The sequence below is a fragment of the Phalacrocorax aristotelis genome, chromosome 22, assembly GCF_949628215.1.
Source record: "Phalacrocorax aristotelis chromosome 22, bGulAri2.1, whole genome shotgun sequence".
In the NCBI taxonomy this organism is placed as follows: Eukaryota; Metazoa; Chordata; class Aves; order Suliformes; family Phalacrocoracidae; genus Phalacrocorax; species Phalacrocorax aristotelis.
In genome coordinates, this window is record NC_134297.1 from 5,654,228 (window position 1) to 5,679,185 (window position 24,958).

The 24,958-nt window shown below is 53.7% G+C and overlaps 1 protein-coding gene across 5 annotated transcripts in view; it reads right to left on the reverse strand.

Moving 5' to 3' along the window:
• The window catches only part of LOC142067489 (protein CEPU-1), a 353,823-nt gene that overhangs the window by 43,060 nt on the left and 285,805 nt on the right, over positions 1–24,958 (reverse strand). For all 5 annotated transcript variants that reach the window (XM_075116134.1, XM_075116137.1, XM_075116138.1 and 2 more), the window contains one exon: positions 9,204–9,436. In XM_075116134.1, the coding sequence (XP_074972235.1) occupies positions 9,204–9,436 (233 nt within the window). The remainder of the gene's footprint in view (positions 1–9,203; positions 9,437–24,958) is intronic.

A 24,958-nucleotide genomic window follows, 5' to 3' on the forward strand; every position in this document is an offset into this window, starting at 1 on the left:
CCACCAAAAAGACCAAACTCCCTTGGGCAGAGCCCTCTGCTCCTGCCCTCTGACTCCGAGAGCCTCTGCAACAGGTTTTCGCTTCTGGATTTGCCTCTGGGGGGACTGGCCAGAAAAATCAGCTCTAAAGGCCAAAAAGAAGAGCCAGATTAAAGTATCAACTCTGAATTTATGCTCAGGACTTAAGGTTTAATAATGCAACAGAAAATCAATATTTAATAAAGCAAATGATGGAGAAAAACACTGAATGGGAGATGAGCCGCTACTCGTGTTTCCAAACACATAACTCCCAGAGGAGCTGGTTTGGCAGGATGGATGCAGTACCAGATTGCCACGAAGAGCTGGCACACAGGAGGCCCCAGGTCCCACCAATTCCAGCTCAGGTGTCAAGGGGGCTCACGGGTCTTTTATTAAAGGACAAACAAGGAATTACTGCAGTGGTCAGAGTCCAAATACCCATGGAGAGAGATCAAATGCTGATGCACAAGAGGAGCCGAGCAGCTGCCTCGCTGAACAGGCCCAGATTTGTGCTAGGGCTGGAGGCTGGGCTTGCAGAACGCGGGCAGGCAGGCAGCAGCGCGCCCAAATTCAGGTTTCAAATGCACGGAGAAGAGCTGTCAAGGGATGAAGATCTCCTGACAAGCCAGGAGGGAGAGCAGGGGCTCAAAGCAGAGGATAAATCCAGTCTCCAAGCAGGAGAGGAGGTGGCATAGGTGGTTCAGGGGTGCAAGAGAGCATCCAGGGCATCAAACCCGGCTGGCAGGCGCGGTGAGCGTGCATCCCTGGGAATGAGGAGGGATGCGGCAGGGATGCGGCCGAGATGCTGGGGACAGATCGGCAGCTCTGACTCCCTCCCCTGGAGGCTGGAGAAAACTGCAGCGAGCCTGTGTGTGGCACAGAGATGTCACCTGCGCCTCGTGCAAGTCAACAGCTACCGCAGCAGCCGCGCTTTACCAACGCGTACGAGTTGCCTCCCAGCATGTGCCAGATTTGGGGTGCGCCCCATGAAACCAGGCTGAACGGGCAAGCCTGGGCTCCAGACGTTCAACCCCGCAGCCCCAGGCAGGACACCGCTTGTTTGAGCCAAACTCGACCCCACCTCTCCCATGTCGGCAGCCGCAAAAACCGCCGATGCCCGATGCTGAGCCGCGGAGCGAGCCGTGCGACGACCAGCATTGCAATAATAAATGTCTTTCACAGCAGCAGTCCTCCCTGTCTCCCTACCCCACCGCCTGCGCTAACCCTGTCTGACCCTGACACAAGCTGCGCTGGCACCTGGGAAGGGGGGAGAGTTTTCCCCGTGCCCACCCAGGTGATGGCGGGTGCTGCCTGGGGTGAGCGGCTTGGGATGCACAAAGACCCCCTGCCCCGCCTCACAAGTTTGGGGACTGTGGACAAGTCCTCTAAACAAAGGAGACTCTCCCTTGCACAGGTATCGGTGCTCTGCTCTCACCGGGGCAGCAAAGCAAGCTCCGGTGCCCTTGGATGAAACCCCCTCCTCTCGCACGCAGCGCGCACCGGGTTGCCTTGCCTGGCCCTGCAGCACGGCAATAATTTGTAGCTTGTGCTGGGATCCTTCACGATGAAAGATGACATATAAATATAAAACGTTATTGCTCCATAACAGCCACATGCTATAAAACGCCGGGCAGAAGGATCTGGAACTAGATGGAGGCAGTGCTTTAAATCCTTCCCTGCAGAGTTACTGCCACTAAAACAACAGACCCGCTCCAAAGATCTCCGGCAACGGAGGGAGAAGAAAGGCCCCGACAAAAACACCACAATTGTAGAATTAGGCAAATAAGGTGGCTTTATACTGGCGTGACCTTCCTGTGCTGACAAGCCGGGGTAGCTGTAGTACCGGCACGCCAGCGACGTCTCCTCCCATTCATCCCCTGCCGCGGCTTTCGGCAGATGCTCTGTGTTACTATAGTAACAATAAAGCGCTGGTACCAATGTTACACTACAACGAGTTGACTCTGCTCCCACGATTACGATAACAATGCTGTTACTGTAGTAACATTACATTGTTGAGGTCTCACTGTTCTACCCTTAATTTTATTGTCGTAAGATTAAATTGCAATAATGTTATTGAGCCGCCATTAGCGTTACCGTGGCAACAATAACATTAAGGTAGCGATATCACATTACAGTGGTCCAACCGTTCCACCACAAATATTTTAATGTAGTAAAACAAAAGAGATTACTGCAGTAACATTAAACTGCAGTGACCTCATTAAACCACCACCGGCTTTATCACCCCGAACGACGGTACTTTGGAAACGCCCGCAGCGGCGGGGAGATGCCCGACGTGCAGCCCCGGAGGCGTGGGTGCTGCCGCGCCACCCCTTCGGCTGGCGGGTCCTTGGGGAAGGCGAGGGACCAGCCGTGCGGTGGGCGAGCAGAAGACCTGCAGACAACTCTATTCCTTCTCCAGCCCCGCTTGGAAAGCTGTCGGCGAGGCGTGCCGCTGGCCTCCGGGTTTCACCCGCTCCACAGAAGGGATTAGCGGAGTCGCTGCTGAATGGCTCCGGGTGAGGCGGGCGACCTCTCCCTGAAAGCCTTTAGAGAGGACAGGTCAGCGGGGCTGCCGGGAGCTCGCACGCTCAGAAAGGCTCAAAGAGGAGTAGGCTCTTGTTTTCTAGAAGAGGGGTGATCGGAGGGCAACCTCCGCAGCTCTGCGCATCTCCGAGGGAGTAGCGAAGAGAGTTACACCGAGCTTGCCTTGCGGCCACAAAAATGCACACAGCTGCGGCTCGGGAGGATGGAAATAGCAGAGCCACGGGGGTGTCGGAGGTGGAAATAGCCCCAGCGGGCATCGATGTGTGGTCCCAGCACCAGGGCACGGTGCAGCCGGTGGGGACCGCAAAGGGTTTGTGCCAGCACTGCTTGGGGGAGCCCCACACCACACCGGATTACAGCGTTAGCAGTTCAATGGGGGAGAAAAACAGAGAAATTACCCACAGCCCTGATCTACGCGAAAAGAAAAACATGACGGAAATGGAAACGGTCTGCGCGTCCTATGAATCACAAGTTCTTCCTTCCCCTCGGCTCCATTCTCCTGCCAATTATTTCTCCTTGGGAACAGGACACATCCTCCCATGGGTCTGGCGGTGCCTGGCCCGCCAGCACTGCTGGGGTGCCAGGCAAGCATGGAGGATGCCTTCCCTTCACCGCTACTTCTCCGCTACCGACTTGCTCTCTTCGTAACGAGGACAGCAATAAACACAGTCAAGCGGTGTTCACCTCCCCGTCCCTTCCACCCTTTACTCCCCCTGCACCAGCGGGGCTCACCCACACGCTCCGGGAAGGAGGACGTGCTGCAGCACGAGTGGGACACGTCCCTGGCGGGATGCGGCACGCCTGGCTCCCTCCAGCAGCGGCGCGGGCACGTAACTGGGGCAGCCCAAAGCTGCAGCAAGGGCAGGCGTGTGAGCCCGGAGCAAGTGCTTCCAGTGCGGGCTCTGGAGCCTCTGCTTTCCCCCCCCCCCCCACCCCACGATATAATTGCTAATTAATAATAACGTTTAGCTCTCAGATAGCGCATTCCATCTTCAAAGACCTCTGTCGACATTAATGAATTAATCCTCATCAACCCCCCTGTGAAGTAGGTGACAATTATTATCTCTGCCTCACAGATGTTAAATTGATTTGCAAAGAGGTCAAGTGACTTGGGGGAGGCCGGAGGGAGCCTGGCCAGCCACGGCCACGCCGCGAGGGAGCACGGGTGGGCACGATAAATCCACCCACTGGGCCGATGGGTCCCTGCTGAGAAGCGAGGGCTGCTAGCTTTGGGAGGGAGATGGAGAGATGCGGGGGCAGCAATGGATGCGGGGGCAGCAGAGAGGAGGGGATCCTCCCAGGGAGCAGAGCAAAACGCAGATACAAAGCCAACAACTAGGACAGCATGAGAGAGCGTGTGGGAGACCTTCAATCCTCAACCACAGCCCTGATACAAAAGGAAAAGATGCTTTGATGGGCGGACGGTGATTAGCAACAAAAGAGTGACAGGGAAGGAATGCATCAGTCAAAGGAGCCGCACAGGCGAAGCGAGGGAGGATTTCGATTCCATGCCGCCAGTTTCCCCCCCTCCACCACTTTGGGGAGGCTCTCCTAGCTCTCTACATGCCTTTTAGAAGGCATTATCTAAACCTGCTTTTGCTTGTAGAAGGAACAGCTGCTCTCAGAGGGGAAAGGCATGGGCACACCAGAAAAAAACAATGCCAGAAGCAGCTCCTGTGGCTTCTGTTGGGCAGCATCCTATCCAGCATGTAACTCCAGCCCACGGCTACATAAAAAACCAACATCTGCACACCATCACTGTCACTGAGTTACCAGACAGCCCTGGGCAAATCCCTCTGTCCCTCCTCACCCCCAGCACTGGTGGCTTTGGTGGTGCAAGGCACAGGCTCAGCCCCACGGGCACCCGGCTGGAGTCCCCGGCTCCGCCAGCAGTGCCAAAGCTCCTGGCCAGAGGGTGGTCAGGAAGGCTCTGAGCATCTCCAGCAAAAAAAATAACCAGGCGCAAGCAACGCATTTCCATCGACTCTGTTGTCCCTGCAAACCCTCTTGAGGCCTTTGGACAACAGTGATGATGACTGCAGGGACTGATCCTTCCTCCCAGCCTACGCTGCCACGTGCACCTCAGCCCCTCCGCTCGGCGGGGCAGGCGTCCCCCGTGCGCCCCGGCGCAAGGCAGCAAAGCGGCCTCCAAAAGTCATCCTTATTCTCCCACGAGCGAAAGGAGCTTATGGCATCAAAGGAAAATTAATTGGGCAGAGTTCGGCTCTTGAAACAAAGCCGGCTCGGGCGCCACAGCCCCACCGGCAGCTTTATCTCACCGGCACACACCTTGGCAGCGGTGCTCCCGGGGCGGCCCTGGCGCGGGGCGAAGGTGCCACCGGCACGCCACGTGTGCCCCCCGCCACCGGGGCAGCCCCCCGACTCCAGCGAGCAGGTAATTAACTCCCAAACAAAGGCAGGGATTTGCAGATTAACCCAGGCCCTGGAAGGAGTGGGAAAACTCATTTACACCAAACAAAAGGGGAGGGGTGATTAGTTGCTCCACTGACAACAGAAAGAGCCAGATAGGGCCAGGGAAACTGATAAAGAAGCGAGAAAGCCTAATATCCCCTAGTTGCCTGCCTTTATTTTTTTTTTTTCTTCCTTCTTTCTTTCTTTCTTTCTAAGCACTAAAATTCCACCATTTTCTATCATGCAAATTTGTGTGCCTAAGTGAGATTAAACTCCGGCAGGCCCCGCGCCTCCTTCCCCAAGTCCATTTCCCGCGCTGAGATAAGGCCAACTTTCCTTAATGCATCTTACAAGGGAGTGGGAGTGTTTTGCAGACGCGCATTGGAGACGGCTTATTATCAATACAAATAAGAGCTTTCCAGACGCCATCCTCCTCTTCCTCCTCCCTCCCTGCTCTCTTTTAAACCCAGAAACCCGGAGAACAGCTTAAACAGCTGAAGTGTCCTACGGGAGCAGGGAGAAGGGGGAGGCTGCGCCTGAGATGCTGCTGCGGGGGCAAGAAGCGGGACTTGCTAGGGAAACCAGAGTGGGATACAGGAGAGGAGAGGAAGGGAAAGCATCACTCCTCAGAGGTCAATGGGGCCCAAGTTCTCTTTCTCGCTCTGGGTTTCTGCCTCCCTCCAAGTTCAGAGCTTGCCTACTGCAAACGGGGCTTCCCTGGCTTCTGCCTCTTTGGGATTTTCACCCAGAAATGCCTCTCTCTGCCCAAGGGTCCAAAGCAAACTCCTGCAAACATGGGCAGTGCTGCTTCCCCGTGCTTCGTCTGGTCTTATGGCAACTCTTCCTAAGAAGAAATGAGGGCTGAGCGAGCGGGACAGGCAGGGACCACCTTCCAGACACGGCAGATGTCACGGGCGCTCCCTGAGCTGTTCATTTTAGGTCCAGCTGTAGTCTGGGATCTTCTTTCCTGGGGAGACCCGGGTGCAAAGAACCTCCTTGTACCCTTTGCAGCTATGCTGTTGGCTCACGTCATCTTGGCATCGCCAACGCTCAGCCTGACCCCATTTAAAGCAGTCCCCGAAAGAGCAGGTCGGAACTTTGAAGCATTCAATGCCAAGGGTCTGTTGTCTCGTTCCTGGGCTCATTTGTCCCACATGAGCGCAGGGGCTCGCCGGCAGCGGGAAGGAGAGACGCACCAACCTGCTATTCCTGGATCGGCAGCAGTCACCTTTTGCCTTTTGTAGCAGGATTTCAAGACTGACAAGTGTTTCTGAAAGCCTGACCGACAAGGAAAGGTGGGAGAAAGGGGCCTTGCATCATTTCAGAAAGAAGGTGGCTGAGGGGCAACACGATAACAACCTTCCCAAAAGCTAAAGGTTGTTACAAAGAGGACACTGATCAATTGTTCCCCACATCCACTGGGGATAGGCTGAGAAAAACTCCACTTCGTTTCCAACAAAGAAGGTTTAAGTTAGATATTAGCTATACATTTTCTAATTATAAAGGTAGCGAAGCAGTAGAATAGATCGTCTGGGGAGACTGAAGAACCTGCTTTGTTAAAGATTTTCAAGAATAGCATTCACACGTGTTTGCCAGTCTCTGCCTCATTGCAGGGGGACGGGCTAAATTAGATCTTGAGGTGCCTTCTACCCACCTATTTTGGGATCTCAGCCACCAATACAGTCAACCTAGAAATAAATGTGCAGCACTTCCCTTGCTGCAGCGTGGACATCCTTGGCTCCTGGTGGTTTCTAGTTGATTCTCTCCCGCTGCCTTGGGGAACCATCCCCCACCCGAATACCTTAAAGGAGGCTCCTTCTCCCACCCCTGTCCCTCTTCTGTTTTTTGCTCTTTCCCCCCACAGCACCACTTCCTCCAGCAGCTCTTGGCAGACACCAGGGATGCCCCAGCTTCCTCCCTCACTCCATCCATGGCCATTTCCCAGCGATATCCCCTAAACTCAGGGAGAGGGAGGGATGCCTTGCGTGGCCTGAGGGTGCTTGGACCCTGGCCGATACCCACCCATCACGCCTGCCTGGGGGAGCAGCAGGCTGCTGACATCGCAGAGCTGCTTGCCCCCCACAGCCAGTCCCTTTGGAGAGTGCAGCCTGGCCCGGGGCATAATTTAATTGCATCCTGAGAGGCTGGAGTGCTCCTGCCTCCAGAGCTGTGCCGCCAGGCCCTTTCCTGAAGCAGCAAGGGGAAAGTCAGGAACTGCTTAGAGCAACCTGCACATCTTCCTGTTTCTGGCTGCACCTGGACTAACCCTGTGTAAAAGGGGAGACCCCATTTCCCACCTCCTCTCACCACTTCTCCTTTCCTGTCAGGCTGCAGGAAGGGGTCAGAGGTCCCACAGCCACGTGCTTGGCACGTGCCTGAAATCGGGTGCTCGGACACCCTGTTCTCCTGGGAGGGAGCGGTAAGCACTGCTTTCCCACAAGCTGAATGTCGTTTAGGACAGGATTATACCAGCTTGTGTATTTATTGGGCCCATTTTCCAAGGCAGGAGAGTTAATCCTGGCACCCCAGCCAAATTTTAATCAGGGTCATTAAGGCAGGCTTTGCTTTAATTGGACATGATATTCACTTCATGTCCTGCTCCAGCGTGCTGCTGCACATTATGCTCTTGCCACCTTCCACCCGAGAAAGGGCTGGGTGAGCCAAGCAATAGCTCTTGAAATGAGGGGCTCTGCTCCCGAGAGCGGGTATTTCTGCTGGCAGTGGTGAGGGTGTTCAGCACGTTATAGGACTGAGCCCATCACTGAATCCTCCAGGACTTAACTGTACTGCTGCAAAGAGTTAAGATATGACCTATTCCTTCAGTACCCAAACATCTCTTCCTAATGATATAGCAAGACACAGAAGGGATGGACCTGGATGTCTGGTGATATGGGAAATTTAGGTCAGGAAACAGGAATCAGAAGAGAGCTGATAGAAATTGTCCTGCAACACCCCAGCGCCTGATAGCGACTTCAGAACTTGCGGGTGATCGACTTTGGCTTAAGAAACTCAGGCAGGTATTAACAGATTGCAAGATAAACAGCAAGGACCTGGGCTGGCAATGCATCCGCTTTCTCTCCACGGTTAATGGAGATGGAGAAAGTCCAGCTCTGTTTAGCTTGCTTGATTGCTTGAAGAGGAAAGAGAAAACGGAAAGAGAGGGAGGGGGGAAAATAAAGGCCCTGGGTTTGGGTTTTTTTCCCCCCTTCTATTCATTAGGCTGTCAATAACGCTCAGGCCTGGCATATCGACGACGGATTAGCTCAACCCGACTCTGTGTACAAGACCAATGCCTTTTTAACCCAGCTTGTTTCCAAATCAATACACCCATCAGCATTCGAAAATTAGCCCGAGACGAGATTCCAATACTCAAGCTGGTGTGTCATGCTAAAAGGGCTCCTCGCCAAATCACAGAAGAAGAAGGAAAAAAGGTTGCTAGCAGGGGATTAGAAATTTTCCATTAATATTCCCCAAGGCTGCCTCCCTAAGAGCGCAGCGGGCCCCTCACGTCCCACCACGCAGGCTCCCCTTGCCCAGCACACGTCCCCACCAAGTCCCACAGCAGGGACTTGCGTGAACGTCCACCTGCTTGACCGTCGCGGGCGGCCACGCTTGTACGTCCCCTCTCGAGAGCCCGCGTGTGCTTGCACGCCGGCTGACGAGCGCACGCGTGCACCCCGCGGAGGAGCGTGCAGCCTCGGCGGGGCGCGCTCGTGCGTCGGCGAGCGCTTGCTTGGCCACCGCAAGCGCTCCACCACGCCACGCCGGCCTTCCTCCTCCTCCTCCTCCTCCTCACAGAAGTACAGAGTTTCAACACACAAACACATATTGTTGCTAGGCATACACACACCCCCGCAAAGTACACAAATCTGCCAGCTCTCTTTTTCCCCCAACACAAGTTTTACTTCAAGCATTGCCTCCAGCATGGAAAACAAAACAAAAAAAACCCATCAAAATACAACCACCACAACAAACAGCAACACGGGTTTGCCAGTGACTGCTTCGGGAGGCAGAGCTGCCTGTATCAGAGCCCCATGGCTACTCCAGGGAAGTTGGATAAACGCACTGCCCAGCTTCACTGGGACTCCCCAAGCCTGTCGATCAGCCTCTACCAAGTTGTCTTACATGCTCAGCGTAGGAGCAATGGGAGGAGAAGACACCAGGGCAAAAGGGAGGAACAGAAATCAAAGCGCCAAGCCCAACCGCTCTACAAATTCCCTTCCTCTTACCTTGCACGATGAGATGGACACGCGATGTCTTGGGGTGATTGTCTGTCTGCACGGAGCAGGTGTAGGGGCCCTCATCATACACGTTCACATCTTGGATCTGGATGCTGTACTGGGTTTTGGTGTTGGCCAAGAGCACCACCCGAGGGTCCAAGCACCACTTGTCATTGCCGGCATAGAGGATGCTGCTGCGGTTCAGCCAGGCCACTCGGGTGACTCGGTTATCCACGGAGCACCTGCGGAGAGGCAGAGAGGTGACCCATCGGTGCTTCTCTTGGGCACTCTGCCCTCCCTTCCCCAGCCCCTCCTGGTCCTCCTGGCACTATTTTTAGCTTTGCTGCCAGCAGCAGTTTCAGAAACCAAGTGCTTTCTGTGTCCAAAGAGGGCAATGTCAGCACTTTACCTGTGGCACTCAGGGCACCGATATCCATCTAAACTGGTGGCTCCAGACATTGACCTAAGAGCTTCACAACGATTTCAGACGCAGAGAGGTCAGAGCCACCCGGCACCAGCCACCAAAGGACCTTTTTCCCCTCCATTCCCATTTGCATCTTTGCAAGCTTGGAGACAACCAGAGATGAGCCAAAACCTCCATCCTGAGTCCAAACCACAATTTTCTGGGGGGGATGCAGCTTGCTACCTCCTGCCCAAACGCATCACTTGTCATTCTCTCCACAGACCTTCATGTCCCTGCAGCCAGGCGAAGAAATGCAAAGCGGAGCTGGGAAAGCAGCTCACGCTGCTTCACAGAGGAGCGAGGAAAATTTATCTCAGGAGAAAGCCAGCTCTGACACACCTCTAAAGAGAAACCTTGAGTTTCCTACCATTTGTCCCTTCTGTCAGCTCTTCCTTCCCTACCCATCATCTGCATCGCTGCATCTCCCTCACTTACGCCAGCCAAGCATTTCACCTATCAAGTAATGTTTTGGAGGCAGAAATCTTCTATTTCCAGCCTCATTAGGAAGCTGAACCCCTGCCCCCGCCCAGAAGACAACACGGCGCAAACCTAGACAAGACCTTGCTCCTGAAGGAGATCATTTAGCTGCCCACATAACAGGGGCCAGTCTTGCTCCTCTCCAAAGGTCTCCACCAGCCCTGTAACCCTCCATCCCCACATTCCCAAGCAAGGTTCGAATCCTCCATGTCAATGAATCGTCTCCAGATGAGCAAAGGGCCTGGAGGCTGCCTGCTGTCCAAGCCCTTCCCTAGGCAGCAGAAACCTGCAGCCTCCCAAGCCAGCTAAAACCCTGCTTCTCTCTGAGCAAGTTTGGGATTACGGAGCTGCGCTTTGCTAGATGCCAGCGACGGAGGATAATGTCCCTGCATAAAACCACTCAGCCTAAGATCCACTGTTTATATTCTCCGCAATCTACTTCATTACTTGTGCGGTGGCTGGGAAGCAAATTAACTTTGGAGGCACCGAAAAAGAGCGCGGCAGCCTCTGGGAGGTCTCGCACGGGGTAACCTCAATGAATGCAAGGGGCTTAATGGGCTGTATATGCCAGAGCATGGTAGCAGGGGAGTTAATAGCAAGGCTGAATATATCTGTGGAATGTGGTCCGTCAGGGACTTATCCTGCTGCTTTAGGGATTGTTTCTCAGGGTGAGCCCACTTGGGCAGAGTCACCGAGTAAGCAGAGATAATGAAAGCAACCTGCAAGAGAGCTCGAGTCCTCGCTGAGATTCACGTGGCCATCTACAGTCGTTCTCCATGCATCTGCCCGTCTGTCTCCTCGCTGGTGGGCTGCTTCCCTTCCCGTGCCTGCTACTGATGCCAGCAAAGACACCGGTACCCACCTGGGGACAAGCTGTCTCATCTAATCTAGCCTTTTTTTGGAGGTATCTGTTTGGCCCCGGTGATTACAGGAGAAGCCTAAACAATCCTTTCAGCCTCAACACATATTTGGAGGCTAGGGATGACAGATCCCCACGAGGTGATGTGCCCAAGGTGAGATGGGGAGTCCGCAGCCCTGGAGTCCCCTGCTGATTTGCTAGGCAAGTACCCAAGCAACTGCACCATCCTCCCTCTCTGGTGTGAAAAACATCCAATAAATTAAACAATTTTACTGCTGTTCCATAATGATATTACGATAATAATAAATTAAATGTGAGCAGACTTTTATTATCTACATAAAAAAAGCAATAGATTCAGCCTGGGCTGAACACCAAGAACTCAGCTCTTGCTCTCAGCTGCATTACAACTTGAGCAAAACCTGAGAGTTCAGTTGCTCAAGTTGAACAAAAACTTGAGATTTCTTCCCAGAGGATGGTTTTAGTATATTGTACTCTGGACCACAACTATGCTGGTAGCTTAGACCTACGGGGTTTGAATAAAACGCAGGTGGATGTTTGATGCTCGGCTCTGGCCTGCCCATCGCAGCGCCGCACAACGGGCTCCTGCAGCTGCAGCAAGCAGCCCCTCCGCACAAGCAGAGGGTGCCCACCCTCACTGCCAAAGCCGGATCAAGGCGAAGGACTGGGCAAAGAGAAGCCAGAATTTCTCAGACCGGTCCCTTCTGCAGAGATTATCCCTGAGGACCTGTACACAGGCCGAACTAAAACTATATATTTCCTCTCTCCTCCTCCATGCCAGTGGTGGGTTTTGGTTTTTTTTTTTTGTGAAATGCGTCAGCTTGGAGATCCCTGGATAATAATGGAGCCAGACAGTGTGTAATCCAAGCATTCCCTCTATCATATGGGCATTTAAGTGCTTTTGAACAGCAACGGGGCTCAGGTAACGCATGAGACAACAGTGAAATAAGTGCTTTTGCCCTTCACAGCACCTGGTCACAATCTCTTCTTATCACCTAGACATGCTTTTCTGTCCCTAGGATCGGCAAGCTTAAAGTTGTTATTTTATTTTCTTCCCTACCTCTTAAAGCTCGCAAGCCAATATATATAAAATAGAGCACAGAAACAGCTCCCGGGAAAGACACACTTTGACCTCTGGATATAGCATGCTATTTAGGGGACGGCGGGTTGCGCTCCTACCCGAGCTCCTTCCAACCACCGTGCCAACCCCGCTCCTCCTCGCACAACCACCGGTCGGGGTCCCCGCGGCTGGGGCTCGCCGCAGCCACCCAATGCTGTCCCAGCCCCTCCATCTGCTCCCCCTTCCCTCCTCCAGCAGCTCCTCTCTCTGCAAGCCCGGCGCAGGGATGGGAAGCCCTCCTCTCCCGCATGCAGGCAGCCGAGCGGAAAGCCTTTGGCTTTGGCCAGGAAGCCGGCCTCCAAGCACAGGTGGAGAGCAAAGCCACCGCCGAGCCGGCAGCCTCCCCCCTTTCCACTCCTGGCAAGCTGCAAAGCCCAGAGATGCTTCCTCCACCTTGCTGTAGGCTCTCACCCTCCCTCTCGCCCCATGATGTGCCAGGGAGGGAGGGGAGAGAGAGGTCCCCGGGGTGCCGGAAAACAGCGCTTGCCTCCAAAAAGAAGATGTAAAAATAATTAAGCACAAATGAGGTAATTTTCTCTTTCAAGATCCTTAATCCTTGTTACATTCCTGCTTGGAAGGCAAGGCCTTCTCCTTCAGGAAGATGAAAAACCTGCTGTCTCGTCAGCACAAGGAGGAGATGATACTGCTCCCTCTCTCCTTTCAAACCAGAGTCCCAAGCCCCAGGGTTTCTTCTCTGAGAAGTGGAAACGCTGCTAACACACCGCTGCTGCATCATCCTGGGGCTTGGTAGTGAGGGTTTGCAGAGAGATGTAGCTCCTCACACCGCATCAGACCCTTTGATCCCTGCTGCCACTGAGGACACCTCAAAATGACCACGAGCGACGGAGTTTGGCCATTTTAAGATAGCTGTGTGCACCAACCAAAGGCGAGAGCTGCGGGCATGCATCTTCCCCACTCGCCGCAGCCTGCTCATTCATGCCCTTGTCCCATGCTCCCTGGGCAATGATGCACGGGTGGATGTAAAGGGGATACAGGCGCAGGCTGGTGCTGCCCTTTCCAGACCCGTCAGCATCTCTGCAACCGAAGGTCCTTGACTCTGCTATTCACCCTCTGCAAGCAAGCTGGTCCATTGGGACTGGCTGCTCTCCCCCAGACCAGCTGGCATTCCCGCAGCCTGAGGGGCTGAGCTCGTACAGCCCAAGTCCTCGTGCCTGCACCCTCCACACCCCACACAAGGGGTGCAAGGGGGCAGCCAACTGCCCGCCCGGCTGCAAGGACAGCAGCTGGAGATGGAAATTGGACAGGGGAGAGCATCGCCATCAGGTTTCTGCCACCTTAGGTTACACAAGCACAAAGATGGTCAGGGCTGAAAATGCCAACAAGCCCTCAGTGGGGACAAAACAGCCCTTGCCAGAGGGGAGCAGGCTGCTTTGCAGACACAGACCTGCCACCAAAGAGCCCACGACCAAACTGCAGCCCCCACAATCCGGTACCAAGAATAGATAAGCAACAGGGTGCCAAAGCTGAACGCCCTGACCACTGATCCCGCCTGTGCTGCATACAGCCCCCGGTACCTCCTTGCATGTTCGGTGCAGACACAGATGGCACACGCCAGCAATGACATGCCCTCCTGAATTTCTCTCTTTGCTTTCGCGAGTTTGCACACAGAAAATGACGGGAGAGGAGGTGGCCCGGCAGTGGGGGGAAGGAGGTTTTTAATTACTGAAGTGTAGTAATTGGCACACAACACTTTTTTGTTGCCTCTTATGCAGATCGCTGGTGTTCCAGAGGGCTGGGCTGGAGAGCACAGATTGTCTCAACCCAGCAGGACACACAAGAAATGAATAATGTTAATTAGAACTGAAAAGAGCACAGCGAAAATTACCAACCTGATTGCCGCTTTCGTTGCAATTATCAGGGTACAAGCTCCATCGCAGGGAGGCAGGGCTAGGGCTAAGCCTGGCTCACTCCAGCAAATTTGGTGGCCCATCTTGGGGCTGTGACCAAGCTGACCCGCCCCCCTGCACTCAACACCCCCCTCGCCTCGCTTTTCCTTCCACCACCACCTAATTTTCACTGTATGCCCACCCTAGAGAAACCCCCTTTGCAAATCCAGGCCACCTGATGGAGTTTCACACTTGTCGTGCCACAGCACTGACCCACCATCAACCATCCCTAGATGTCTTTTTCTTCCCAGTATAACCCAGCAACTCCCAGACACCTCTGGATTTTGAAGCAATCCCTTCCACACCAGCAGCGTTTTGTCTCTGCTATGGGCTAGACCAAGCTAGAAACCAGTTTGCAGGAACTAGCCTGGGGTTTAGTTTAGAACTGGGTGCAAAAGCCTCCCACTGAAGCTGGGCGAGGAGACAAGCTGCTCCAGGCCCTTGTCCCCAACACCTCACGTCCCAGGCAGCATCTTCCAGCCTCTGCACCATCAGCTGCGCTATAAATGATCAACTAAACTAGACGGCCGCCAGAGGCAGGAGCTTCACATTTCAGATTTATTTCTGTGATTATCACATTTTATTGTTATTTATTAGGATTAATTAAAGGCCGGGCTGCGAACAACTCAATCCCATTCAGGCACGGTCCCACCGCTCTCATAGACTTTTCTGCAATGTTTATGCTCCAGTGGCAATAGAAGTTTGGCCATCAATTTCTGAGCGAAAGATTGTGCCGTGTCTCCTTGGGACACGTGCTGCCCGCGGTCCTGTAGGCTAAGATACACACACCACGGACAACCCAGGGTGTGGTTATCATGGAAAAGGTGGCCTGGAAGCCTTTTTACTAATAAATATTAATCCAAAACCCCCATTGCCACAACTCAGACTGGTTTCCCTCTCCTTACTCCGCTGTATTGTGTTAAGTCACGCACTAGCAATTTCTACCAATCCAGACCTTCTTCAGCAGGATTTACAGCATCTGCTCAGTTTCCGTGCGCATATAGACTGCGTATGCTTACACACACTGGCTGCAGCGCCGTATGCTCACAGAGGCACCGACGTGCAACGCTACCCTACACGCCACGCACCAGCCCGACAGACAAGGCTGGCGCAGACATACTGCATTTATTTGTGGGTGTTGCATGCACGCACTGCGTGCCCACCGAGAGCAGGTGTGCTCAGCGCCACACGTGGCAAATGGCACGTGCACCTCCAGCAATAATCCCGTCCCGCTGACCCCTCTGCAAACGGGGCAGCGGTAGGCACACCCAGCTCCGTCCATCGAGCTTGGATGACTAGGCTTGACGTGCAAACCCACGCAGGTAACAGGCTCGGTGGAGGGCTAAGCAGGGGACGTTCACGGTGGCAGATGGACTATGGGATTAAAATGGTCCATAGGTTTGGTCGTGGCCTGTGGGAAGCCCCAACTGCTCATCCAGGCGGCTCTAACAGGGGCTCAAGGCTCATCCCCACTGGGGTCTGCATGCCTGTGTGATTGGCACAGCGGCGGGATTCTTGGCACATCCATCCTCACCTGCGCCCCAGGACCACCCCAACCACCCTCGCCCTCAACTGCAAGATCAGCTGGAGGGCATCCCTTGAGCTCACCCTGATGTGACACCACCGAAGACGTAGCCCGAGGACTTGTTCACAGCACAGCATGGCTGTCAGGGCTGAGAAACCACTTCCCTGCACGGGGAGCCTGCTGCCCGCCAGGCAGGAGCTGACCGAATGATTAACTCGGCAGCAGGGTCCGGCAGGAAAGGGGGGACCCCGCTGGGGCTGGCGCCTACCTCCAGTCCCCTCCCTGCAGCAGCCGGAGCATCTCCAAAGGCTGCAGGGTGAGGAGGTGCCCTCAGATCAGCTGCTGCCCCAGTGCCTCTTCAAAATCACGCTGAGCTGGTCAAAAGCAGCACTCAGAAGTGGAAAATAAAAACCCTTTGTGCTTCCCCTTCCCTTCCCTACCCAGACAGAGTTTCATCTCGCTGGTTGCAGAGGGAGTCAGGGCTCTGGACCGGGAGGTCCTGCCTTTCCCACCAGCTCATGCTTCAACCTGCAGCAAGTTCCTTGCAAGTCCCTGCCCTTCATTTCTGCCCCCTGCAAAGCTTTAAAGATATTTGGCACGTCCTTGCCAGGGAGAGCGAGTTAACGCATGTTTGTAAAGTACCTGATCTCCTCAATTGAAAGTTTATACATGCAAATGATTCACACTAATTACATTAATAATAATATACAGGGCTCGAAAAGATCCGCCTTGGTTCGTTGCCCAGGATTTGCAGAGCTGCAAACAACTCCCAGTATGCTGCCTTAGACGAGCTTATTGGCAAATGCCAAGGAAACAGGAGGAAACCAGACTGGGGAGGAAGGAAGGGCTGCAAAAAGAGCCGGAGCTCCCACTTTGCAGCCTGCTGAGCGAGCACCAGGCAGGGCACGGAGCAGCGACGAGTCACACCAGCACCTCTGCATGCACCCAACACCCCGCCGGCCTCGGGAGACCCCTGCGCCGGCCCTGAGGTCTGGTGCAAAGCAGGCAGGTTGCGATGCAGCAGGCAGGGATGGCTCGTCTGGAAAAGTCTTTATCTCTCTGCAATGCAGCAGTGCACTAGCACCTTTCCAAGTCCCCTGCTCCCGTGCTCAGCTCATCCAGCCTTTCTATTTATCCTCCTATTGTCTCTGCTAACAACAGGGCTCTGCACATCTATAGCATCTTCCATCTCAGCATCTCGGAGCGTGCCACAAAACATCAATGAGGGCAGCCGCTCCGAGACCATGCGTCGAGGAAACGTCTCCTTAACCTGGGCTCCCACCCCTGCAGCAGAACCCGCGGAGCGGCACCGGAGCGTGTTCCTGGCCCATCTGCTTGGGTGCCCTCCAAAAGTGCTAATGGTACCAGGGAGCGGGGGCGACGCCAGCACCAAACCGCCTGTAGGCAGCTGCGCAGCGACACGGCCAGTTTACTAATGAAATGTCACCCCACTGGGGAGCTCCTGCAGCGCCGGGATCCTGCGCTGAGCTCGAGGGATGTTTTGTTCCTCCTGATCTTCCCCCTTTTCACATTCTCTCAGCCCAAGTAATTGTTTGAAGGGCTCCTGGATGCCAGCCGGCAAACGGCCCTGGGCGCGAGTCACCCCTTGCCTGGTGGTCTTCCAGGGTTGCCTACGAAAGGGTCCTCCCTTCTGCAGGGAGAGCACCACCCCAGACCAGGTCCAGGCTCTGGCAGCTGCCTGCACGCCGTCTTGAGAGGCTTCAAAAGGAGGCGTGGGAAACGCCACAAGAAGAAAATAACTCCATAATGATCTCATCCTCTCCCCTCAAGTGTTACAGAGCAGATTAAACCCCGTAAAATAAAGCGTCCTCATCTGAGGAGGTGTGGAGAAGAAGCCTCCTCTCTCTCTGCCTCCAAAAACTGGGAGGGATCTCTCCTTGCTATACACTTTTCTCTAGAAAAATGCTCCTTTACCACCTGCAAGCCCCAGGGTGAGCCACTCTAGACACCCCAACTCCCCATCCTTCTCAGACCGCCCCTGGCAGCTCCCGCTCGCCTCCTCCAGTCCAGCGGGGAAGTTCCTCCAGGCTGCACTCCCGGCAGTTAGCGCCGATCCCCGGCACTGAACTTGCTCAATTATGAGCTGTGCCCCCGAATAAATCCTGGGTCTGCTTTGCGCAATTGACACTAATGGCCCAGGAATAAAGCGATGCCATCCACCCCAACGGTCTGCAAAGGAGCGCGTTTAACTAAGCACACAGGCAAGGGACTGCTGAGCTTAACTGCACTGAAAATGTATTCGAAAGGAAGCGATGCACTTAACTTATTACAAGTGGGAAATTATCACTAAAGTGGTTTTTCCTTAGAAGTTGAGGCACAAAATAGGAACAGCGAGGGGCGAGCGCTTTCTGCCAGCACTGCGGAGAGGAGCGAGGAGGGAGCAGGAGCTGGACACTAAAGGATGCTGTGGGTCAAGAGGCAGCAGGACAGGAGGAGCAGGGAGCAAAAAGTGCTGCAAACAGAGGGCTGAAGGGCACTGATGGGGACGACACAGGGAAATCAACCCAGGGAGAGCACAAGGTCCGGCATCAGGTTTTCAAAGCACTGGCGGAGCTCCCCAGTAGCCCAGGACACTGCAACGCAGGGCTGTGGTGGGGAGATGGCGGGGAGCTTGCACTGGTACTGGCCACGGCTGACCAACAGCTCTACCTGTAGCAATCTTATTCTGCTACGCACTATCTGTATTTCTGGAGTCTGAGAAGAATTGCAGGATATCATATCACCTTCCTACACCAGTTCTTCCTTGTGCTCTTAACTGCAACTTCATCACAACACCCAAACGCATATTGCTTCTGCTGGCAGATGGGCAGAGATGGACAGAAAGAGGACGACGTGCAAACCCCTAAAATTACAAGAGAGGGGCTGGTCCAGGCAATACAAGACTGCATGGGAGGAGCAGGGCATCCCAAGTATTTGGGGATGAATCCCAAATCTCTGCAGCACCCCTCGGGGTCCCAGAGTGGCAGGGAGAGGGCTTTCCCCATCCAAGGTCACAAGAGACTGAGACAAGAAGGTAACCCGTGCCTCTTGCTCTGACATCTATCTCCTCATAGAAACCGGCCCCCTAGCAAGAACCTATGCGGCTTCTTCCAGGCACTCAAAACCCACCACGTAGCCAGATCGTCCCCATCACATAACCAGAGGGTTATCTGCCACATGAACAAAGTTCAAGCGCCCCATCTCGTGACCTCCCGTCACGATGGGATGGGGACCTGTCCCTGAGAGAAGGTGCCGGAGGGTCACTGGGGCAGCAAGGAAAGCGGAGAACCAGGGGAGGGAAAAGGGAAGGACAAGAGGGATGACAAGGAAGGAAATGTGATGGAGCCAAAAAGCAATGGGACCTTCCCCAGCCACGCCACTGGCACCAATACCCTCTCCCCGTTTATAAAATGGCACTAATGAGAGTGAAAATGAGAGAGGAAGGGACGGGAAGGACCCTTCCCAGTACAGACCCCCCCCTTTTCTCCCCTCTCCCCTTGAGGACATCATCCTTAAAATATATTTCATTTCACAGCTGCATTATGGTACCACAAAATCCTGCGAATCCAATTTAAGAACAGATTACCTCCTCACTTACTTCATTTGAAGCAATTACATGTTAATTTTCATTGAGACCAGCCTAATGCATACCAATCTGATGCTGCAATCTCATTTGAATACTTGAGGGAACACTAGTTGGGCTCCGGGCTCTGGAGGCTCATATTTAAAGGGCCACTTCACGTTTCCTTTCCCTTTTCCCCCGGTTATTTACGCTTTCGTTGCAGTTGTGGCGCTCCCTCCCTCCCTTCCCAACATTCCCAACAGCTGGTGCCGCTCGTGAGACCAACTAAAAAGGCCAAATAAGTTTTGCAGCAAACCTTGCAGAACGATGCTGTGCTCATCACCAGCCTGGTCCCCAAGGCAGGACCTTCCCCAGGCCAAAATTCGATATCGCCAACATCTTTCTGCATCAAGTAAGTAACCTTCCAGTGTCAAAGTTGCTGGTAAACATGTGCTGCTACTGCACGTGTCTCTGCAAAGCGACTACTCCTCCTCCCAGGCCGAGAACAGCCTCCGCCAGGTTTCTAGCTGATGGTTATCTTCTGCTCCCTCACGCTCACTATCAAGCCAGGCCCACGGTATCGATCGGCGTCTCGGACACCAAGCTTTGAGTAATTAATAACGCGACAAGAGTGTGGATTCAGCTCCTGGTTGAGCCGTGGAGGCATGCCGCCTCTGTCTCGCTGAACACAGTTCAGTGATAAGCATTCATGTTGGAGGCTGCACCTTAATTAGATTTTTCAGATAGCAAAGGGCCCTGAGACACTTGTGCAGACACCATATAAATGTATATTGCATTGTACTGTAATTAATCCAAGGTGACGCAGAGGCAGACGGAGCAGGAGCATGGGACCGATTCACAGGGAGACAACCAGCCCCCAGACTTCAGCATGAAGCTCCATCGTGCAAGCCCGAGCTCCATCAGCTGCAAAGCAAGGAAGCTCCCACCAAGTGCTGGCCTACCACCAGAGACATGTTAGACAACAGGTATTTGGATGAGCATCTCAGAAGCAAAAGGCTTCCAACAAAAAGCAATACAGACGAGAAGATATTAATTGCAGTTCTCCCTCCCCAAAAGAAATCAGCTGCATCGGGCAGGTGTCCGTGCCACTGCTGGAAGCACTCGGACGTCACAGCCATGGGCTGCGGCAGGGGGTCCCCAGGCACTCGTGTCCCACATCAGAAAGTAGGATGCTCCAGGAGCACCAATGGAAGCGACGGGATGAGGCTGGTGAGGTAGTTCTGTTGGAGAAAATCTTTGGGAAGGAGTTTGCGCTGAGGATAACTCAGAAAAGGTGCAGAAGCTGATGAAGTGATAGAGGAGAAACTATCGTCTGGAACATTTTTCAACCTCCTAAAGCCTTCTGCAGCCCCGCAGTGACCTGCCCAGAGCTGGGGGAAAGCCTTTGCATGCTAAGAGCTCTGAGACTTAGCGCTGGTCATTTTTTGCCTAACTGATATGAGTTCCCCTGAAAACATTGATGTGAAATCCAGGCTTGGATAGCGTGGGGCTGGCCTCTGCACCCACGGGTGTTCTGCCCCGCAGCAGAGACGCCCTGCAGACCCTGGACACACGCAAGCCTGGAGGTGAGCTCGCTTTGGACATGACTTGCTCACCGTGATGCTGCTCCCTTTGTACTGGGCCAGCCAAGGGGTTTCACACACATTTGGGAACTCCCTTTATTTCAATGAATGCGATACAACTGCTGCTGCTTGAGCCCGACAGCCTTTGCCTCTAGGAAGCCAGCTGAAAGACCAAGCGTCAACCCGAAGCTACAGCACTACCGCCGACACGCTGGACCCTTTATGCACAGACGCTGGGCTGGATGAGACCCCTGGGGGACACCATGGCTACTCCAAGCCCCACCGTAGCTTGTTTGACAGGTGCCAGGGCGGTGGGTGAGGTGTCCACCTCCCCACCAACATGATATCTCAGCCTCAGCTGTGCCCAGGTACTGACCCACAACCCTCCCTGTGCTGGGAGGCTGCAGCTGCAAAAGGGGAGCCAAGGCGCCGGTGGGTTTGGACGGGGTGAAATAAGTTGTGGGGCCCCACGGGGTACGGCGAGGAATCAGATAATCAGGATTCAGAGGAGGAATCAGCGTGCTGCTAACACATCTGCCACCCGCAGGACTTCCCAGATGCTGCTCAGCTGCGAGAGCAGACCCACAGACCACACTGCTGCTCCGGCAGCTCCGCGGCATCACGAGGACGAACACACGGGTGTTTTCCCCAACGCGCTTCCAGGCTGGGTGGGAAACCCGAGGTCACCCCGTGCCTGAGCCCTGCCCCGACGCAGCCCCAGCCGTGGGCAGCTTTCGGCAGGGCTGGCGGCTCATGCTGTCCATCCCCACACCCCGAATGACGGGGATCATCACTGAGACGCGGGAGGGGCTGACATCCCCCGGCTCTGCTGTCCTGCCCTGGGCAGCATCCCTTCCTAACAGCCTCTCCATGGCTTTTTCCTACTCTGTCTCCCAGCACGCTTGCTTCCCAAAAGCTCCTCTGCAGCGAGCAAGGAGAGAGATGCCTCTGTGCTGGATGGAGGTGCCAAGGTGAGGCAAGGACAGAGGTGAACAGCCATCACCGAGCGGGCTCCCACAGCCCCGACCTCTTCCACCGTCTCACCCTCATCTCCCGAGTCCATTCCCGTCACCCACCTTTCACGAGTGACCCAGCCCGCCGCGGCGAGGCCGGGACCGCAGCATCCTCTGCTCCCCACAGCTGACTGCAGGATGTGTTTGGCAGGTGGAGAAGCACCCGCACTCCAGCTAAAACAAGAGGGTTGCGGTGGCTCGGGGCCACGCTTTCAAAGCACCGGGAGAGACTCTGGTTGCCCGTTTCCCACTGAACCAACTCAGTCCTTGTGCGACGCTTTGAAAAACACCTCCTTTGTAGTTTTCCGGTTTGATGTCACATCTGTAAGAATATATGGTGGGGTTTCTTTTCCTTCTCCTCACCCTCTTCGTCTTTTTATGAGGAGATGTCACCCTTTGAACTCTAATTTTTATTTATTGTATTTTCCTAGAAAGCGGCTGACTCCCCACCGAGCATGGAAGGAGAAAGAGAAAGGGAGGTGAGGAGGAAGCCTTCAAAAAGTGCCCAGATTTAATTTTTTATCAGAGGAACAGAAAGAGAAATTTGCTGATGATCAAACAGATTCAAGTACCTTGAAAGAAAGGGACCGTCAGTAAATGGAAACTAGTTAAAGAATTACATGAAAGACATGGGAGATGCTCGAGAAGCAGAAAAGAGGTTGTAACCAAGTGGAAAGCCAAACCCATCAGTCCCAAACCACTGGAGCACTGAGAATCAGTAGGTGAAGTATTTGCTCTGCAAAAGCAGCAGGCGATGGGATAAGCTGGTGGTTTGCAGAGGTGCTGAGCCGGCTCAGCACCAGCAGCTGCCTGAGGGAGCCCAGCACCTCTGCAAGAGCAGCCCCAGCAGGCTTTTTACCTGCTCACTTCCCTGCATAGCTAAAACAAGTCTAGGCAGTCAAATAAAGGGTTGCATTGCTTTGAAAAACAGCACCCCAGGGGCTTTGTGTTTTCTCCTCGGCACCTTCCAGCTCAAGTGTGCTTAGTTTATAAATCCAAAGAGGGTGGGATTGGTTTATGGTTTTTTCCCCTTTGCTTTGTTTTTAATCCACTGGCAGCGCTTTGCGACTCAAGCTGGGATGTGAAAAGCCAGCGGAGCCCTTTGCGGGTCAGGCAACGGGATGCAGCACAGAGTGATTTAGGGAGGGGAGGAGCAAGAGTAAGAGGAGGATGAAGGGATGGAAGGATGAAGGGGAGAGACCATAGCAGCGCTGAGATAGCCTGCAGCCCAGTGAGAGGTGGACAGGACTTGAGAGATGGAGACCAAGAGACCAATCCATCCTCAACTCCCAACCCACCTCCCCAAGCCCCTCCTTGCCAAAGCCTTTAAGAGGCCGGATCCTATTGCTTCCTGAACTGTGACCCACCCAGCTTAGCTCAGAAATCTTTGAAATAGGAAAACAGAGCTGCCGTTTGCTTTCATGCAGAGTTAGTGGTGAGCAAAGCCCAAGGGTTGCATTAGATTAGCAGTCGGCTCCTCCGAAGGCATGGAAACTTTGATCATTTAATATGTATGTGCTGTGTTGGAGCGAATAGGTCTCCAAACCCCAGTAAATGTTTTATTAGGGCAGCTCCAGCATTTGTACCCAAGCCTTGCTCCTTTTGGACTCTGGGGATCTTGTTGTGATTGGAGAGACACCGCTCATCATCTCCCTCCCTCCCAAGAAGGGCCATGCAGCTCCCGCCTTGCTTTTCCCTTGCATCCCATTTAAAATGCATTAGAGCCCAGTAGCCTGAATGATGGCATGAGCACCCCAAAACCAGCCCCTGTCTTCCTCAAAGCACCTGCTCCACTTGCGCCTTGCGGGGACCCAGGTCTCAACACCGATCACGGCGAGAGCGGGGCCCTGCTCTTCCTCCTCCATCACCACCACCAAAGCGGCCACCACGATGGCCTGGGGCTTCCAACCCCGCTAGGACAGGGCAGAGCCGGCCACCCTCGGCAGGAACCCGCCAGGCAGGAGCAGAAATCTCCTCTCTGGAGCTGGCTGAGGTATTGCACGAAGCAACCCCAACCTCCCCCCAGCGCAGAAGCAGGAGTGGATTATCTCAGTGTTATCAGAGGCACCATATGATTATTTTTTTTTCCCTTTTTTTCATTTGCAAACAACTCACAACAGCTCGACTTTGGAAATGATTTATTCCTGAAGCGATTATTTGCTGTTGAAAACGTCAACTTTGCCAGAAATTTCAAGGAGACAAAAAAAAAAAAAGCATATGTCTGTAGATCCCCCCCCGCCACCACCCTCAATGCAAAATGAATATATCCCCAAACTCCGGGATTTCCAGCTCCCAGAGAGCTGGGTTTCAGATTAGGAAAGAGTGCATGAAGGAAGAACAGGGTCTGATATGATCTTGGCATACAAGGGCTCCTATTCAAAGGGCACTAGGCCAGTATCATAAATATAAGTGCACACAGCTACTTCCCCGCTTACATCCGTGCCTCAAGAAACCCTACAAAAGCCATTCTGGGGGAGAAATTACACGGCTCGTGTCCTATTAAAGTGGCTCCCATGTATTTTTTTTCTGATTCTAAAAAATATTTACATCCAAAATAGATGAGAAAAGCCTAGTGCCAAGGAAATAGGGGATTTTTATAGATCTTGTTTCTGCAAGAAATTACCAAGACAACAAGTAACTAAGTTCCGAGAAAGGATTTGACATTTTCCCGAATAAAAATAGCACCTGAAGTGGCATCGCTTAGGATAACACCTTATGGGCAAGTGCTACCAAAGCAACCGGAGAATGAAAACCTTCCCACGGCACGGCGGAACTCGCCCGTGGGATCCCACTGGGGACATCTCTTTGTTTACCCTTTTTAGAGGATTTCACACTAATTTCCACAGAACTCTATTGGTCTCATCCCGATGAAGTTTGACTGGATATTTTTTTTTTTTTTTTGCCATAAAGGAAATGACAAAGGGTAGCAATTGTCTTGCTTCGAGGCGTACACACATCAGCTTGGAGTGGAATGAAAATTACCCACGCGGAGCCGTACTGTACAGCTAGGTGTGTTGGGGGGCGTTGCATAAGGCAGAAGGGCAGGCTTTTTTTTTTTTTCTTTTTTTTCCCATCAGTTTTGGATCCAGTCCCAGGCGCAGCCACTTGTGTTGCGAGATCTGCCTATAAAAACACACTCCAAAGATCCAACCCACGACCGCACCGAGCTAACGCTGCTGAATGCAAGAGCAAGAGGGATGGGTAGGAAGGGACCACCTGGTTCAGGCAAAGGATGCA